Below are 20,242 nucleotides of genomic sequence, written 5' to 3' on the forward strand. Positions count from 1 at the left end.
TGCTGAATGTAACAACGATACGTACCTCTTTATGGAGTAGCATGAAGAAGGCCATGCTGAATGCTATCAGGAGAATGGAGAACACTAACAACACCTGTACCAGTGTTTTAAGGATTTCAAGGAACATCACAACATAGATTCCAAAAAAATCAAATCTGAAATTTATGTAAAATGATATTCATATTTCGTCATAATAGCAAGGCATTCCCTGTATTATCAAGCTTTGACAAAAACGTTCCTACACGGTTTCTATGTCTGAATTAATATTGAAAGATAGCTGGTAGATTAAAAGGAAACTTATACCCGACGGTGTCGGTTTGCTATACAACTGAATGACTCAAATAACCACTATTGTGATCTTAAATTAAAAAATTCAATAGTCATAGAAATCTGACCTTTGTAGATAAAGTAGACAATTGAACCAGGCTAAGAATACAGCTATGGCACCGGCCTCCCATTGCCAGCTAACGGTAGTATTGCCTATAAAAGGTGCAATATAGATCACTGCTGATCCATACAATACCCACTCAATGGCGTTCGTTAAGTCTTGAAGATACTTTTTCCGCTATCAATAGAAAACAAACTTATGTCCTTTAGTGATGACTACAAGGAAATGATAAATGTACTGAAAACCTATATATTTTAAGTCTGCGTATTTGCAATATTCAAAGGTTGTATATTCACCAAACAAAAATGATTTTTAAAGTATTGTGTGTTGAAATCCTGCATCAGAATTACATAACGGGTAAATCAGAAGTTCTCTTAATTATTTTTGAACATTTAAACATTTACAAATAAAATATTGCACTATTTGTAGTGCGTGTATATACATGTATAAATCCTGTCCTCTCCACATAACTTTGTTTTGCGTATTCATATGAGAACTGGCTTCTTAAAATAGCTTACCTGCTGAATAAGCTGTACTATTTCTTTCAGCATGTTCAAAGAACAGAATATCAACACGAAGTAAACAGAGACTTTTTGCATTGGATTAAACTGTAAGAAAAACAAACAAACAAAAAACAACAACTATAAACGTGTATTTAATATACTTGAATATTTTTCATATGAAATTCAAAAACTTCAAGGATTTTGACTAGTGTTATAACTACTTCGAAATAGTTGCAGAGAATAATTAATTCGATTTAAAAGACTAGGCCATCAGAACTATGATAAACGAAAAATGTTTAATTCATGTTAGTACTTTTTATTAAAACGGCATCTTCTTTTCTGTTAATCGTATACCTATTGAGCAGTTCAAACAAAATACTGGTGTTTACTTGTTACATAATGTTACAAGGAATACAAATTGTTGTTTTATCAATTAGCATGAAATGGACACCTCCTTGCGGTAATCACGTTATCACGTTATTAGCCCAGTAAACATGTGTAAGGCCGGTCTGATCTTGGTGTATATAATTAATATAGATCATGCGTTTGTTTCGTGTCCGCTCTGTGTTAATATATGAGTGTTTGGAAAAGGAACTTAGCTTCCGGCAATTCATATTAGAAGTCATCTAATAAGAAACATTATTTTTTACTTACGTGACATGCTTGTATATCTGCAACATTACCACTCTCGTCTGTCGAATTATTTGTGGAATTGCTGTTTGATGTGACGGGCGTGAATGAAAATGTACATGTTGTGACTAGAGCAGTAAACAACGCCAAGAAAATGAGGTAAAAGACTAGATTAGAAATGTGGAACCAAGAGCCATACGCACGCCTAAAAAAAGATCAAAGAAAGTCGGTTATTTCATAAAAACTTAAACAAACATGCTTATTTGTTTATTAAGGAGTATCATAACACACGAGAGAATTATATGTTTATGCAATATTATGTCTTTTTATCAATGTATATTCTAGGATGAAGGTATTACTACCTTTAAGTGTACACTTTTAGTATTCTTAGGATTCTTATCTCACACAAAAGTTTTAGGCTCATTCGAAACCTAAATTTCAATATTTGACTATATAACCATTATAATCTACACACATTATTTCTTAATAAAGTCGTGCCTATTAATGAGGTAAAAGAGTAAATTTAGCGTACCACTTCATTGTCAAGAACGCTTCACTGACTGGATGAGACAAACACTGAACTCGACCGTGTCGGACCATAGTCTGAAAAATACAGTGACTATTTTGACATTATCTGGCTTTAGTCATAAATGGTTAAGCAATTTACACAATGATCTTTCATTAATATATCAAATGAGCGGAGTTAATCAAAATAAGGCAGAATCAAAATGCCTTATATGAGATATTAGTCAAAAGCATTGAATGATGACTTTCCAGTTTCATTTACTGGACTTATTAAAGTTAAAGAAGTCTTACTTGCAACTTGGATTGTCGAGTTGGTCATTTTTTTGTTGGGTTAAACCAAATCAATTATAGCTCTAATGGCGATTTTATAGCTTCCGGTGGTAAAGGAAGAACCCCCAGGTTGCCCCTTCCAGTATTATTTCAGACACAAGCTGGTACCTGGGTAGAACCACCGACCTACTTCGCATGAAAGAATTCTATATCCATAGCAAGGATTCGAACCCACAGAAGTGAGAAGTAAGTGATAAGAAGTCGGAGACCATAAACACTAGGCCATGGAGGCCCCTCACGTTGGACAATGATCAAAAGAAGAAACTGGTCAAGGAGATGTTAACATGCATCATGTTTCGAGAAAAGACATAAATTTGGCATACACATAGCTTTTAGAAAACGACTCACACTGAACAAAATCAGAGCTATTTGATATAAATTGCTCATACTTGTACTATGTATATATACTACACTGTATGCATATTCTGAGAATATCCTGCATTTCTTACACTGACTGGGTAATAAAATCTTACATTCAAGGCAAGCATTGGAGTATAATGTTTTACGACTTTCTCCTTTCCTTTGACATAACGTAGTGGACATTGGAGATACTTGAAGTTGTAGTGAACCTAGAGCAAACAGAATAGATCAATAAGTATAATGTTGTAATTTCGTAGACATAATAGCTCTGTCAATCTTCATTTCAGATCATTACGATCATAAATTGTGTCCACTGGACACAGCTGATTCATATCATTTGCGTGAACTTAGATCGAGTTAGAATAGAATAGAATATCTTTGTTCTCCAAACTGGGCCATTTCTGGCAGTTAAATGAACAAATGAACACATGAAATAAAATCAAGGAATGACTAAACTACGGACATTAATATGCTGGACTAGGCTCCGCTGTACATAATATTAAAATACCTAGGAGAGTCTTCTGTAGAAGGGGCAAAACTCCTACAAAAATAGTAGTTAGGACAGTAATAATTTTGTCCCTTGCTGAAATATATGTAACTCAGCAGAGCATAATCCCACATACAGTATTTACATGATCGTAATTAATCCGGACAAGCACTCTGATATAAAGTAAGCTATTATGTTGTTACACATACTGGTTTCAACAATTCACACCTCAAGCTATAACATTCATAGATGTTATTTGCAAAATAGTTGATCATATCAGCATTTTCATTACTCATAAGCCATATGAATTTGTTCTCACTGGACATATTTGTGAAGTAAGTATTCATATTACCTATTGTCTTATATAGATTTTCACGCTGTGTATTATACGCAGTACATTCAGTAACAAAATGTATCTCATTCTCAACCTCTCCAGAATGACATAAATCACAATATCTCCTATCAGAAGGAACCTTTTTATACCGTCCAGTTTCAATATTAAGTCTATGAGAACTTATTCTAAAATTAGTAAAACAAATTCTAATTTCTTTCTTTTTTATAACTGCAAAATTCTTCTCTTGACCAAGATTTTCTTTAGATAAAGCATATGTACGTATCTTTCCAACTCCTGTTTGTTTAATATTAGACATTGTACCAGTGAAATGAGCTTTATACATACTAACAAGTCTCTGCTTAACCACAGAATAAAGTTTTCTGTTATACAAATGTCTAGATGGTATTTCAGATAGTTCAAGATAAAGTGAATTCCAGATACCCAGCTATTTTTCTTATTTTTAACAGAGAATCACATAACATAACAATAGCCTTTGAAAAAACTTAACTGAGCTAACAAAAGCATCAAAATATAGTGGGTATCTACCCAGCATCATTACATGCTTTTTCGTGTACACCTGTAACATACTTCAAGAACTTTTTATGAAGATTTTCAGAAGGCATATCACTAAAATACTTAAATATATCAAAATTCGGTTTATTTATATTTGAAAGGCTGGTATTTATGGTTGACCATATTTAAATACTGTATAGCAAAACAGGTTAAACAAATGTAGGATGATATTAGCACTTGGTTAAAAATTACCAAATGCTCTGGTGAGTTTGAAGTTAGCCTTAAGTCCTCTTTTGTACAAATCATTTTGACAGACAATAAAAGTACCACTTGAAGAAAGAATTATCCCAAGATACTTATAAGGTGACACATGTTCCACTACAGTTCCCTTATAAAGATAAATAGATTTAGACAGTCTACCACTTTTACTAAACGTTATTATTTTGGTTTACATTAAATTTACAACTAATCACAATACATTGATAATTTATCTAAACAACTCTGTAAACCCTTTTCACTGGTTGAAAACAGCACTAAGTCATCAGCATACATGAGACAGCTAAAACTGGTATTTCCCAGGGACACCTGGTCATCTGAACTATTGAAACATGATGGCAAATCATTAATAAAAAGTTTAAAAAGATTCGGACTCAAGTTGTCGCCCTGCCTTAGGCCAATTATTGCTACAAAATGTGTTCACAACATATTATCAAGTCTAACATGAATACAATTTAAAAAAAAAAAACATCTGTTTTATAACTTTGTACAGCCGACTAGAGATACCAATTTTACAAAACTGAATGAATCACACTATCAAAAGCTTTGGCAAAATCAACAAAACATGCATGCACTTTTTGTCCTAAACTGAAATATTTCTCTGTTAAAGTGCGTAGAACAAACATATGGTCAGAAGTGCGTGAACCAGACTGGAAGCCAATCTGTGCTCTATAAATGATATTATTTTCATCAAAGTATTTCTGAATTTTGGTATTAAGTATGCTATTATAGAGTTTGGAAAGGCATGGCATAATAGATATCCCTCTGTAATTTGATGGATCATGTGGATCATCTCCCTTGTACAGTGGTTTAATGTATCCAATTTTCCAAACTGATGGGTACCGACCAGATGACAATATACAATTAAACAGCTTAACTATACATGAAAGAAGTGTGTTCTGACTACAGTTAAATTCATTCATCAAGTTATCTACAGCTGAAACAAAAAGTTCATACACAGGTTAAGAGGTTTAAAGACATTGCACAAGACTTTATTTCTAACATGATATCCCATTACATAAAAAGAAACACCAGGGAAAACTTACAGATAAATCTGGACTCCGTCGGTCATGCTTTGAAGTAGTTTGGCATCTATCGAGCGCAGCCTGTGTATAAATAATTAAGGATATGCTTTAGCTGATGTTAACAAATGACTTTAAACGAAAATGAAAGGAAAATGTAGCTGCTTCTTACGCACGCCATCAATATCTTCTATCTCTAAATAGAACAGAATATAACAAAATTTATTTACCAATTATGGATCATAACTGGAATATAAAAGTAGTTTAAAACACATTTATCATAAATGCAAAATATAAAGATATTATTCCGAGATTCAATGCTATATGAATAGTAACGGCCAAGTTTACCGCTCAGTTGTTAGATTTTATATTGTTGTTGTATTTGGTTTTATTGTCATAAACTATAATTTATACATACAACAATATTCGTATTTATTTTCCATGAATATATGATAATCATTGATGGACCTACCATACAGGCATCAGGTAAACACTGCACAAGTCCATTCATAGGTGTACCAAATTCCTTTGAACACAACTTCATCACTTCTTCCCACCTTGTGTCATAAAATGTTAAAGCATATCACGTTTAATTTTCTAATTCGCTAAATTATGATGTTAGGGTTAATCAACAACGATAAATGATTTTTACCATTTTCTTACTTGGGGAAAATATCTAATATCAAACATTAGTTGTTTATCTTTGTTTTCAGCAAAATAAGTAACAATATATGCTCTTTCAAAACACAAAGAAAACGGATGTTAAATTAAAGCGGTTAGAAAAATAAATGATTAACAAAATTATTGAAAACTCTGAAATAAAAATGATGATAATAATAAAGACTTTATTCAACGATGGAACACGTTCAAATAAATCAGTCTTCCATGAGGGCATCAGGAAAGCGCATGCATTTACACCAACATTATTACAAAAAGCATAACAATCTATCCGTAAGAAAAGAATTTATCTCAGTTGCTTTCTCAGTTGTAGAAATATTAATTTAAAAGTTTAGCAGAAATTGCATTTCGTTTGTACTGCGGGAGACCATTACAAATACTTGAACCAGAATATAAATTGACTGATTATTTACTTTGGGTGCAGAGAGCTGGTAATCCTACATAACAAAAGATGACTTCAAATGTTATTGTTTTACTTGACGAGTTCATTAATTGGCGATACATGTAAATGATTTGGTATATTTACTGTCATTCGCAGTTTTATAGTATTCCGGAGAATCTCTGAAAAGGTTTTTAATGCCACTGTATAATGATTTCAGAAGTCCTCTGCTCCAAGTGTGTCTGAACACTTTTTTTAGGAAGAAATTTGAAATGAAACCAAATGAAATGAAGTGACCAACAACGTTTTTGTTGACAAGTTTGCTTACAATATCCACTCTGAACACTGCTCATTAAATTTAGTTAAACAAAAATATATGACAAAAGTTGTTTCTTTTACTAGGAAAACTTACCATTAAAAGAATTTTAATTCATTTCTTATTACTTTCAAGCTAAATCGATGTGCTTGAGAAAAACAATGATTTAAATCTAATGAGGGCTTCCATCAAAACGTACAAACACAATGTATTATAGTCCATTCTGAATTTAAAGCAATGTCTCGAAATAAAAGTGGAAAACCCTTCACCTATCATGTCTAATTACAGCATATGCCACTTCCGTGTGTCTTTCCCTGATAGCAATGTCCATAAACGTATCGTTCTCTGTATTTCGTGTGAATTCTGCTCCCACTGTCATAAGCATCTCTACAGCTGACGGATGGTTCTCCCTGGATGCCAGGTGTATTGCTGTGTCCTGGAGAAATACAAGTATAGAACAATCAAGCCAAGAAAGAAACTCTACATTTTAAAAGGAATGTACATAAATACAAGAAATCAAAGTCAAAGCGACTGCGAGAAAAAATAACGAACACTTTGATTCTACTCTTAGAAATATTTCTGCTTACAAAAAATACGTGTACATCATATGTTTCAAGGAAATTTGGAAAACAAAAAGTCGCCATTAATACCCAACGCACAATAATTAAAATATTGAATGTAATGAAACATTAGAAAACAAAATAGATAATGAAGTCAATTTCATGAATGACATGTTTCACCTTATCTTTGTTGCAGCAGTCGAGTAAATTTGGATAGACCGTCAGTAACAATTTCATACTCCGTGTGTAACCATTGCTTGCTGCTAGATGAAGCGGGGAATTGTCCATATTGTCTCTAAATACATAGCAATAAAACATATATAATAGGTATAATATAATTTTACCCTTCGTCTAGTCAAATTTATGTTAAAGATACTTGCAATCTTGTTCTTTCGCAAAATAATACATTTACTTCTTTTAATCAGAAGAAGTGTTAAAATACAATCTGAAGACTTGACTTACTTTGTGACATAGGCGCCTTTCTGCATCAGGAGGGTAATGATTTTAGTGTGACCATTCTGCGCAGCGATGTGCAAAGTGGATAGTCCATCCCCATCAGTTTCATTTATAATGTTTGGTCCCATTTGGCTGTCAAGAAGCATCTTACAGGTGTTGTAGCGTCCATACCTGTTAAAGTACACAAATAATATTTATTCATAGCTTGCCTTACTTCTTCAATATCAGTTTCTTTGTTTTATGCTAAGTATTTTTTTTAAGTTTTGGTATTGGTGACTGATTTGTGTCACAACCTAATCTAAAAGATCTATAAACCATATATTTGGTTTTCATAAGTAATTTAAAGGACTGGTTTTCTAGATTTTGTTCTTAAACGATTTAATAAATTAGTACATTGAACATGCTTTTGTTTCTAAAATACTTTTAAAATCAAAATCAAGAAAAAAAGTCGAGTTGGAATCGAACAAAATGCTCTTCCATTGACCAATACACCCGGAGGATTCGTACTTTACGACCTTTTAAATAAAGCTTTATTACTAAGACAGTTAACCTTTAGTACCCATGACAAACCTTTTTTCGAATTTGAATGGCAAAATTAGTCAAAACAACAAATTCTTGTATATTTCTATAATGTATAATCTGTCAGTACCTAAGTGCCAAGGACTTCTAAAGAAATATAACTAGCACTTTCTGACATCTTACAATTTTCTGTTTCTTTGCTGTCTTACGACCTGAAGGTCAGTCCATTTAAAACTTTCTACATCTGTTTTAGAATAAGAACAAATGTTTAAATGTCCGTAGGAATCATTAAGTTACTAAATCGTTCGTTCTCTTTTATTTTACTTTCTCAAAAAAGTAGCTTATTTTGCATTTTATTATTTTATTTACACGTTTAATTTGTTTAATTCATACGTACTTTGCTGCGAAATGCAGCGGTGATTTTTTATCATTATCTTTCAAATTTATAGTTGCTCCCAGCTTAATGAGATCGTCAATTGCCACCAGGTGCCCTTCTCTAGAAGCATAATGTAACGGTGTGCATCCAAAATTGTCCCGTTCATTCAATAAATTCTTCAAGTCCTTTTAAAGAAAAAAATAGCTTGAGAAACAGCCTTATTCGTCGGAAAATCATTTGACAAAAGCTGGCATTTATTATTGTTCTGTTAGAATGACAGTTTCAAGGAAACTGCCTTACTGTGAGTGAAGTAGCGATAGTGTTGGATTACGCGGAAATTGCTCCTAAACATTTTTAAACAAGATTAAAAATGTCTAAATATTTAAAACGTGTCCATGATGTGTTACTAATATACATTGTATTTCAACTTTACCCTCTTTGCAATGATTGCTTTAAAACACTTAAGTGAGTTTGGTGTAATAAAACATGAAATGCAACGAAGTGGCTCTAATGGGAATTTAATTATCATCTTGTGCAGAAGTGTACTTCAATGTGAGATTATAAATTTCAACTACACTTCCAGCCTCATAAACAGTATTTGTACATTAATTCGATTTATACTTTTAATCTGAAAATGCTGGTTAATGTGATGAAAATATATTTAAAGTTTCAAAATGGCCCAGATAAAAAGCCGTGAAGTACAGCCTTCAAGTATATATGGGAGTGCTCTTATCAATTGGGTGAACATGATGGCATACGTAATAACTGTTTAGCAATTTTAATATACATTTGTACATACCTTTAATACAGAACACCCAAAACTGTTTATCGGTGCTCCATATTTGATAGCAAGATGCAGAAAGTTCCTGTTTTCTTTGTCTCTCACCGTTATATCAGCATTCTGCTTGAGTAGAAAGCTAACAGTTTTCCATCCACCTTTAGAAGACGCGAGAAGCAACGGTGTTCGTTCATTTGTGTCTTGTGCATTAATGTCTGCACCCTAAGAAAATGTTTGAAAATCAGTCATGTATCAGCAAAGTTGTGCAAAACTGTAACCAGTTTATAAATCACGATAACACGTCTAAATACATGGATAAACATATTTAATACGAAAGTTTCAAAATCTGTTTTAATAATGGCTCTTTGTTAGTTAGTGAGTACAATCTATAGAACTGGTGACCCTATCATTTGAAGTATATGGAACTCGATACTTAACAGATCGTGATTCATATTGCCTGGATGTGTAAATGAACTAAAGAATACTTAAGAATTCGTACATGTTCTATCAGATATACTACAACTGTGACGTGGTCAAAATGTGCTGCTCTGTGAAGAGGAGTCATTTTGAGAACATCTGCTGTTAGGACTGCTTGCTTGAATCTTTCAGGCTGCATCTCCTGCATGAGTTTCACCATATCAATGCTACCCTGAGCACAGGCAAAATGTAGGGGCGTAGAACTGTCCTCCTGTAATATAATAAATCACAGCATGTTAACTTTTTTAATTATAAAACTGTACTTCCAAAAGTTTGCTGTACATATTGCAGATGTAACGAACATATGAGAACAAAATATCAAGAAGCTAAACTGGTAGATTTATGATATATTCACAAAAAAAGTGCAACTAATATTTCGCATTTTGAAATCAGAGTTAGATATAAATATAACGAATACGAATTCAGCAGTCACTTACTTGCTTTGCATCAACTGGAGCACCTGCTGACAAACACACTTTTACGGCCTGGAATATCAAAATTTCTGTCATTACAAGTATTTAATTTCGTGCTGACTGTTGCTTTTTAAAGCAATCCAATGCTTTCTCGTATTTTTCTCACATTAGAGGTTTTGTGTCGTAGTGTGCGGATTACACATATTTATTCTTCTACCACTTGTACATACATGCATGTTTAACTTTTGATGTTTCCTAAATGCCTATACGTATTTTGTCTGTTGGTAACACGTTATGTTATTTTAATTCAAGTATATAGCAAAATGTCATCAGAACAGTAACTTGATCTGCAATGAGCCATTCAGCTCTCGTGTGTTTTGTCAGGGCCGATCACATTCTGTACAAGAGTCTATTGGAACCTAGGCCCGGAAAAATCCATCCAGGTAGAATAAAACCTTGCAGATCGAGGTAAAGTTTTGATAACCCTGTTATGTATTATCAACTCTTTGGTGAACAGCCCGGTTACCTTACGATTTGATCACTGTATTCGAGGAGCTACATTAGCTACCCGTGTGATATAGAGTACAGTACAAAGTTCTGAACCATACCTACAAGGCTATACAGGACATGTCCGCAGACTATATTACGAACATGCTGTTCGTTAAGAGGGAAGTGACAAAACTAGGATCAATAGACACGGTATCTTTAGTTGTGCCAAAAATTGGGGTCCTGTTTTATTGAACTCTCTCTCAATCAAATTTATATAAGAGATGTTAAATCGACTGCTTATAAACGTCCTGTGCTCAATACCGTACAAACTAACCGATCAATCATTTCTTTTTAATGCTTAATCTTTATCATTTTAAAATTTGCCACTATAGGTTTTATTTCTGTATTTTCATATTTCTGTTAAGTCAATAGATAAATTATTCTTAAGATTCGCAATTGCTGTAAAACACTTCAACGTGTTTCATACAGGAAAAGAGTGTTATGCAATGTTTTACATGCAGTATTATAATAATAGTTTTACACAACATTTAGTAGTAATCTTTCACACAAGAACAAAGAATGAAAAACTATCACTTAAGCATGTAACATTTTGAAAAAAGAATCACCAGATTAATGGTGCGCTACATTATTTCATTAGTAATATTCACCTTTAGATCGCCACTGTTGACAGCACAATGGAGTGGCATATTGTTTTCCTTGTCGGAAAAGCTTAACACGTCTTCTCTTTTATAACCTAAAGCCTCAACTGCAAAGTAATCATACATTAATATAATATTTGTTTGTATTTCATTTAAATGAACTGAAAACAATTGTAATAATTGTTAAAAACCACAATAGCAAATACAGCAGTTGTTTATGTAACGTTCCTGAAAGTACAACGGTATCATACACCAAAGCGCGGCAGCGAATACATTGTTTGATGTGTCTGAGTGTATCAAGGTCCCATTTAGCCAACCACGACATACAACAACTGTTTATTTAATGTCTCTGAAAGTATCAAGATTCTAACTACCCAGCCAAGACAGTGAATGCAAAAACTGTTTTTAATTTCCCTTAAAGTATAAAAATTCCTTTCGTCAAACCACGACAGCAAACACAAAAATTGTTTATTGAATGACCTAGAAAACATCACAGCTTATTTAAATTCGTCTGAAAGTATCAAATTTCCATTTACCCAGCCGCGACATACAAAAATTGTTATCAAATATCTACGGAAGTATCAAGGCTTCATCTACCCAGTTATGAAAACGAATGCAACAATATTTTCTAATGACACTTAGTTATAAAAATTCCATAAACCAAACCACAACAGCAAATACTAAATGGTTTATCTAATGACCCAGAATACATCACCGTTCCATTAACCAAACCACGCCACGAATAAAGCAATTGTTTATTAAATGTCTCTGTATGTATCATATTCCCCAAACCACGAGAGTAAGTACAACAACTGTTTATCTAAATGTTTCTTAATTATCTAAGTTCCATTTACCAAACCGCGGCAGCGAATACAGCAACTGTTTATCAAGGTCTTTAAGTGTATCAACGGCCATTCAGAAACTACGACAGCAAGTATAACAATTGTTCATTAAATGTTTCTGAAAATATCAAGGCTCCATTTACCGAACCACGATAGCTAATACAATCAAAGCCTTGAAATGTCTGATGAATGCGGGGTTTTGGTAGATTTATTTTCTGTTTAAATGCCAGTGTATGAATATACATGATTGTCAGAAATCATTTTAACTTTGGTAGCGGGATAAACCCGCAACCAAAAATAGTTTATCAAATGTCTCTGAAAAAATCAAAGTTTCATTTATCCAACTTCGATACGCAACAATTGTTTTTCTAACGTCTCTGAAAATATCATTTATTCAACTACGACAGCCGATACAACAATTTAATGTCCGTGAAAAAGTATCAAACTTCGATTTATCCAACCAGGAAAGCAAAGACACAATTGCGTTTGTCAGAGTCTTAGTATTCTTACATAATAACTTTAATAAAACAAAGTATTTATGAACCAATCGCTAAAATGTTCCTTTGACAGAAATATTGTCAAACATGTTAGAAACATACTAGCAGCACATAGCAGGTTCTTTACAGTTATATTTCAATAAAATTACATTCTAAGTCGCAGTCTTACTAAAGACTTTTAATTCTGTGATAATCACTTACTGGGAAATTCCGAAAGATATTTATAATTTATGCTCACCGTGTTTGATAAGAACTTCAAGTGTTCTGGCGGATGCGCATTTTCCTGCAATGTTGATTGGAAAGAACCCATTGTCACATTTTATACATGGTTTGGAACCATTCTCAAGCTGCAACGAAATACTAATACTTGGTTACAGTGTTACATAAGTCAGAAGCCGTAGAGCATACAAGTCTAGACATGTATCTATAATGTATGTTTACTGACTCTGTAAAAGGAACTCAACACAGCTGTTACAAAAGCCTGAACTTTCTCTTAAACTCTAAACTTAGCTGAAAAATATCTTTGGAGAATGACCGCGGCGGAATGACTTACCAGCATCACAGCACACTCGTCTCTATCTTTGTAGGCACAATAATGCAGCGGTCTCATACCGGCTTCTCCTTTCAAGTTGGGATCAACTTTGTCATGGATAAGCAGGGCCTGAAATATTCATGTCTAAAATAAAGTCTTTAATAAACGGAGAAACAAATATTTTTTCAGACTGTTTCATTTTTTCGATAATTTATTCATCTTGTTTGCTATCATATATATATAATATTAATTGCGCCTTTCAAAATAAAATGACGCTCAGGGCGTGAAATTAATTACTAGCACAGCAATTTGCCAAGCCGGTCAGAGGTGGAGACTGGCATATGCACACACGCGCGCGCGCACGCACGCAGAGAGAGAGAGTTTTGCCAGCATGGATTGTAACAAGAACTGTATAAAAGGGAATTACTATGACGATCATTTACGAAAGTCCAGTGCACACGTCGGGATCGAACCTGGGTTGCTACACGTGACCTAGTGTTTACAAGTGAACCAAATTCCATTTATATTTTGCTTACGGTTATGTAACAAGTATATACCGTTGCATATAAAACTTACAAACAAGTTACCTTTGATCAAGAAAAAAAAATTAAAAACCAAGGAGCTGCGTTCAATAAACGCTTGATGCCCCCGGTGGCATCCTTGTCGATACAAAGCAACCTAATTCCAAAACGAGGTCAAGGTCAAGGTCAAACTGAGGTCAGGTGATGTTTGAAGATGAGGAATGGTCACAGGTTACATCTGTATTAGTATCAATTCATTCTTGTAAGCGGTATTGATGCTAGACGAAACGGTCCCATTTGGTTAACCAAGAGATGGCCCATATAAAGCAACCTAAGTCCAAAATGAGGTCAAGGTCAAGGTCAAACTGAGGACAGGTGATGTCTGAAGATGAGGAATGGTCACAGGTTACATCTGCATTAGTATCAAGTCATTCTGGTAAGGGACATTGATGCCAGACGAAACGGTCCCATTTGGTTTACCTCGTACGGACGGACGAACGAACGAACGAACGAACGAACGGACGGACAGGACAATCACTATATGCCTCTCGCATCAGTAGATGCCGGGGGCATAAAAATACAGAGCTTTGTTAATGATTACAAACTTTGAGAGCTTTCCTAGCATTGACGTCAACGGCAAGATGTATAGGAGCTAGCTGGTCAACATTCAAGATGGCACTGTCTGCTCCGTGGTCCAGCAGAAATGTCACAGCAGATGGTTTATCATTCTTTACGGCTGTATGTAGGGGAGTGTTGCCATTGTTATCTGTCACATTCAAATCTGAACAAACAAATAAAGACTTTAGTCATTCCTGTATCTGTGAGAAATTATTAAAAAATAGTTACAGAACAGGGTAACGCTTCACATAAGTTTAGTAACATTTAGTGCCCTACACTACGGAGAATATAGGTACAGCAGTATCCAGGAAAGATATGTTACCTCCTCCCTTTTCATGGATAAATGTGAGAATATTGACGCGTCCCGCCTCCGCCGCCTTGTGTGTGGGAGTGCAGCCTTTGGCATCTTGAATGCTGATACGACTTGGGTCACTCTCATACAGGCGCTGAAAATCTTCAAGGCTCCCTTTCGATGCTGCCTTAAAACAGAAAAAAAATCATTTTATTGTTTCTCAAGTAACTGTCAACCTTGCATCCGCAGTGGTGACTTTATTATTTTAGCAACAGTTATAATCTAAAACATATGTGCAAATAAATTAAAAGCCGTTTCAGTTTTTTCTTTCAGTTGGTTTTTCGAGGGCATGCCAGTGTATGTGTGTATTTTTATTACTCAATGCAACGAGAATTTTTCAGAATGCTTAAAAGCCTTAAACACTTGATAATAATTAGCATATACAAAATGCAATTTAAACTGCACAAAGTACTGATCCCAATCTTATATATTCTAACCTGATCGGCAATAAAGATAAATTGTTCACATTTATGTCTACGTCTATATATAGGTAAAATCGTTCGGGTTTTCTGTGTGTATATGAACAAGATTTAATTTATTACACTGACTATAATTTGATTTTGACGTTTGAGAGTTCAATGTACTCGTCTGTTGATTAGGGAAGTCAGTACCGTTGTATTTAGGATAGAACCACTATTGTACTGTTTTGTATTGTACTGATTATTATTTCCTAAATAACGGATCATTCCATTATTAAAAGTACAAAAACATCGTTGACCTTCAATTATTTTATTAAGTATAATTCTACAGCTTACTGCACGTTATCAAAACTGAAATTTAACCTCAAATATTAACATTTACCAAAAAGTAAACAAATTGACCTTTCCGACCACCTCACGCTTTCATGTGAAATATGTCAATTGTGTTCCAAACATGGAGAAAATATGACATGGAAACAATGTAATAGCGTCATGACTGTCAGTAACATAAGGAAGAAAAAATACACTGACATTGCCAGAGACATCTGCTTATAACTGGTGGTCTGCAGTATGACATCAATGAAGTATTTGTCAACCTGGCATGGGTATTTCGTGTAAAATTAGGAATATTCCTAATTGTTTTATGTACTAGCGAAACTCCATATTTGGTATTGGTATTTGGAATGTTTTCTGTTAATAAGGAAGGGGTTATTCTCTTAAAGCCGATCATTTTAACTTTTTCGGTTGAACTAATTCCAACATAAAGTTTTTCGTGTGATATAAGTGGTATACAAGTAAGAAAATGAAACACATATAAAATGTCCTTAAAAATACCATGGCACATTTGTGATATATTAGATTTGGAATTCTGAAGTAATATCTACTACATATTATGGCCGTTACTATGGACCATATGCTCTGTTCATTTACTGCTTTACTATCTTTGAATATCAGAAAAAAAATTGTGCTTTCTGGTGATATGCCTTTAGTATTTTACAATCTTAGTGAGAGAGCTTCAGGATGTCAAAATTTAGAACATAGGTATCAAAATTCAGAACATAGAAATTCTAATCAAATTAATACATACAGTACAGATTTCTACAACAAACTTGCCGGCATTGGAAATAAAAGGGCTTGAACAACAAACAACTATATCTCAAAGTCAGAATAAGAAAGAGAAACATTTAAAGGGTATTCGTCAAACAAAAATGTATTCACAATGTTACTGCAGATGGGTGGGGTACATGATAACATCAACATTTGCTCAAAAATCATAAACAGTTTGGGCAATTATTTATAATATGCTTCTTCAACCGCTTTATTATGTAATGCATGCATGTGGATAAAGAAATGATACTAATATTTCGTTTAATTGATTCTATTTTAGATTTTGCAATGATTTATTGTATAATTAAAATCTAAAGGAAGCTGTCCTTAAATATTACTTTATTTTCAGAGTTTGGCTTAGATTTCTTTTGAGGACTTTATTCTTGTACTGCATAAGTAACTAAAGGTTATAAATCATCAATAAAACATTTTGTTGGAATTAGTTCTGACATTATTTCTAGTAATATAATCAGCCTAGAGACTGTGATTGCCGTGTAGGGGCCACTAAGTGGGTATTAGTTGATACAAGAAAATAAGAACAGAGTATATTGATTAGTTCATCTGCTAAACTAACTGATTTATAAAAATACACTTATAACGCGTTAGTCACATTGTAAAACTTGATATAAAATAGCGAGTGTTAACCTCGCTCAACTTTTATAACGTACTATATATATGATTCAAATACATTCAACAAGTGCTTATATATGTTTTAAAACTTATGATGCTTTGACATAATCCTGGTCGTCAGCCCCTTTTACACAGTTGTTGTAGCCAGTAATCCTTTATGTTTTCACACACAAAAAGAACATTGATTTAAATTTAAATTCGCTAGTTGAATTGTGGTGTCAAGTGGACGTTAGTGTACATTATATTGAAACATGATAAGTCATTGAAAAATCACTCGAATTTCTGGTATAATAAAAATTTGGTTACTACGGTATTTTGCAAATATTATTTCAAAATACTTTTATAAATACTGCATGCATGTTGAATAAAACCAACTGCTTTGAATATGTCTTATTTTGTGTCGGTGTCTTAAGCTAAAGCACTTCAAGCTGACAAGTGTCTCCCATGAATGTACTGTTATCCTTTTCTACCATTTTAATTGACTTTTAATGATGGTTCAGGTAAGTGTCCTGGTGCCAGTAGAGAAAGTTTTAGAAAGTCTTACGTACGACTTATATACTAAGAGTTAGAAAGTCGTACCTTGTAGTAAGTCGTTCCTTGGAGTTAGTAGGTCGTAAGTAGAAGTTAAGTTAGTAAATCTTACGTGAGCGATATTATGCCCTACATAGTAGTTATCAATTCCTACGCAAGAGTAAATCGTATATAGGAGTTTTTGTCGTACGAAGAAGGTTGTAAGTAATGCGCACGTCTTGCGCAGGATTTTGTAGGACTTGGCACAACTCTCTCTCTCTGCTGGATCCAGAACGCTTCCTTACCTAGAACATCTATTTTGATATACACAAAGTTCATAAATTTTTCTACCTACTTACTTGTAATACAATATATATATCCTTTACAGTAATTATTTTAAGCGCACACTGAGTCTCCTGTTCTTTCTGACAACGTTTTAAGGGTTTTAAAGTAAACTTTCTTTTCACTTCTTTGTTAACTTCCGGCATGTTTTGATTTTGTTCCTTACATGTTTTACACAACAAATTTAAATCGGCATCATCGTCCAATAAAACATTTGATTGTTTGATCGACTTAGACAATAGTTTTCTATTTCTACCTTTCATTGAAAAAGCAGACATTGTTTCGTTATCCTGGTTTATGTCCTAAATTTTCCTATTTAACAGAAAGTTTAAATATATTTACTACATGTGCAATGGAGCGAGTTTGATCTATTTGATCGCCACGCTTTCATGTTTTAACGATAATTACATTTGAACCTGAATGTAGAAAGATAAATACGTGTGCAATTGATTACTATGTGTTCCGAATTTTCTACTTTTTATGATTTAATACAGAAAGATGTTAAACTTTTCATGACTATATACCTGTATCTTAAGCAATCTTTAAGTTTTAGCGTGTTTATTGCGTAGTTAATAAGGGACCACTGATACACTTTTACTTGACAATCAGGCTTGTAGTATGGTATATGGATACATCAATATTAGCCTTGATAAATACAAATTTGTACAGGTCAAAGTATGCCCCGACTGTATTTAAATCATACATACATGACACATCGGTGCATGCAGACAGAAAATAACGTGCATATGGTCTACGGTTCTTGCAACATATGTTCTTTGCAATGCAATAAGGGTTTTCAATCGGTTAAATGCGATTGATATGTCCTATGACAAGTCTACCACAGTGTATGTTAAAATCTGACGTCCATCACGTGTCTCGTACATGAGAACAGGAAGTGAACTCTGCCGCAAGACGTATTACCATTTCCGGCCTTGGCGTGTATAAACAAAGGCCTACTTTTGGCGCCATGCTTGCCCGAAGAAACAGTTCCATCATATTTGATATAAATTTTACAATAAAGACATATTAAAATCGAAATAATTTATGGCAAAACAGTGCTGTATCACTATTTATACACTCGGGCGGTTATAAGTCGTCCGAAATAATTTCACTCGGGCTGCACCCTCGTGAAATTATTACGCCCGATATATAACCGCCCATCGTGTATAAATAGTGATAAAGCACTGTTTTGCTATAAATTATTTCTTAATTTCAGTGGCTGCTTTCCTTAAATATTTACGAATGTCCTTAATTCGTATGTAATTCAACATGGCTGTAGGACATTTGCGATTTACATGATCTTTAAAGTTCAAAGTTTCGTCAAGGAATGCACCGAGATATCTAATTGTGCACGATGGTGAAAACACGATGGTACGATGGTGATAACGAAATGATGCGATGGTGAAAACGCGATGATACGATGTTGAAAACGCGATGGTACAATAGTTATAACGCGATGGCACGATGGTGAAAATGCGGTGGCATGATGTTAAGGATGATGAAAATGCGATGGTCTAATGGTAAAAACGCGATAGTACGATGAAGAAAACGCGATATAATATCAACATTTCACCATCGTACCATCACGATTTCATCATCGTGCCATCGCGTTTTTACCATCGTACCATCAATGTTTCATTATAGCACCGTCGCATTTTCATCATCGTACCATCGTTCATCGTGGATAAGGATTCAATAAAATGTCAAGATTGTCGAAACGGAATGTTCAACAGAGGATGCACATGTGGTATAAAGGTATAAGATCACTAATAGTAATTTTTACAAAATGGCCTTTGCTTGGTATATTCTGAAAGGTAACCGTGTTTTGCACTATTTTGCAGTTTTGAAACAACTTTTACCGTGCCGTTTTTTTTGATAAAATTTGTATAACTTATGGTATCTCCTCAAGCTCAAGTAGAGACAAATTTCAAAGTGATAGCCACTATCAAAAACGTTTGCAGAGAACTCATTTTACCATTAATTTTAATAAAAGAAACATCAAACTATTAGTAAACAATTATAAAACACAAAATAAAAAGTCAATATCATTTTTCTATGGTGCTTCAAGTAAACGGACTAAATGAGACAGAATTCATACATCAACATTGAAAAAATAAGGTCGAATGCTGTGTTTCTGTTTTGAATTTTGCTTACTCCATTTAAAAGTAAACTTAGGGCAGACGTAAAACCTACCTAACTTTCTTCCACAATATATAATCTAAGAGTGAAAGCAAAAGAGAGTACTTTCACCGCGTGTAACTCAATATTTTTAAAGATGTGTAACTCTATCCCTTCTGTTTAAGTAGTAAATTTACTTTGACACCAAGAAATCACTTATAAGATTCATCTTTTTCCATTTTTGTACAAGAAATCAATAATAAGTCTTGAAAGAAGTAAAAACTTA

General features: G+C 33.7%; 1 protein-coding gene across 4 annotated transcripts in view; it reads right to left on the reverse strand.

Annotated features, from left to right (window-relative positions):
- The window catches only part of LOC123525265 (transient receptor potential cation channel subfamily A member 1-like), an 81,214-nt gene that overhangs the window by 7,565 nt on the left and 53,407 nt on the right, over positions 1-20,242 (reverse strand). For 3 of the 4 annotated variants that reach the window (XM_045304163.2, XM_045304166.2, XM_045304164.2), the window contains exons 2-21: positions 14,801-14,957; positions 14,466-14,641; positions 13,361-13,468; positions 13,046-13,154; positions 11,478-11,575; positions 10,345-10,392; positions 9,930-10,118; positions 9,452-9,652; positions 8,674-8,837; positions 7,764-7,928; positions 7,482-7,596; positions 7,011-7,177; positions 5,841-5,925; positions 5,393-5,452; positions 2,850-2,945; positions 2,054-2,124; positions 1,546-1,726; positions 907-996; positions 396-565; positions 26-155 (exon numbers count right to left, since the gene is read on the reverse strand). In XM_045304163.2, coding sequence (XP_045160098.2) covers positions 26-155; positions 396-565; positions 907-996; positions 1,546-1,726; positions 2,054-2,124; positions 2,850-2,945; positions 5,393-5,452; positions 5,841-5,925; positions 7,011-7,177; positions 7,482-7,596; positions 7,764-7,928; positions 8,674-8,837; positions 9,452-9,652; positions 9,930-10,118; positions 10,345-10,392; positions 11,478-11,575; positions 13,046-13,154; positions 13,361-13,468; positions 14,466-14,641; positions 14,801-14,957 — 2,580 coding nt within the window. Of the gene's footprint in view, positions 1-25; positions 156-395; positions 566-906; positions 997-1,545; positions 1,727-2,053; positions 2,125-2,849; positions 2,946-5,392; positions 5,453-5,840; positions 5,926-7,010; positions 7,178-7,481; positions 7,597-7,763; positions 7,929-8,673; positions 8,838-9,451; positions 9,653-9,929; positions 10,119-10,344; positions 10,393-11,477; positions 11,576-13,045; positions 13,155-13,360; positions 13,469-14,465; positions 14,642-14,800; positions 14,958-17,855; positions 18,299-20,242 lie in introns of those variants that run through there. The other variant, XM_053538008.1, reaches the window with a different exon arrangement.

The sequence above is a fragment of the Mercenaria mercenaria genome, chromosome 3 (genome assembly GCF_021730395.1).
Source record: "Mercenaria mercenaria strain notata chromosome 3, MADL_Memer_1, whole genome shotgun sequence".
Lineage (NCBI taxonomy): Eukaryota > Metazoa > Mollusca > Bivalvia > Venerida > Veneridae > Mercenaria > Mercenaria mercenaria.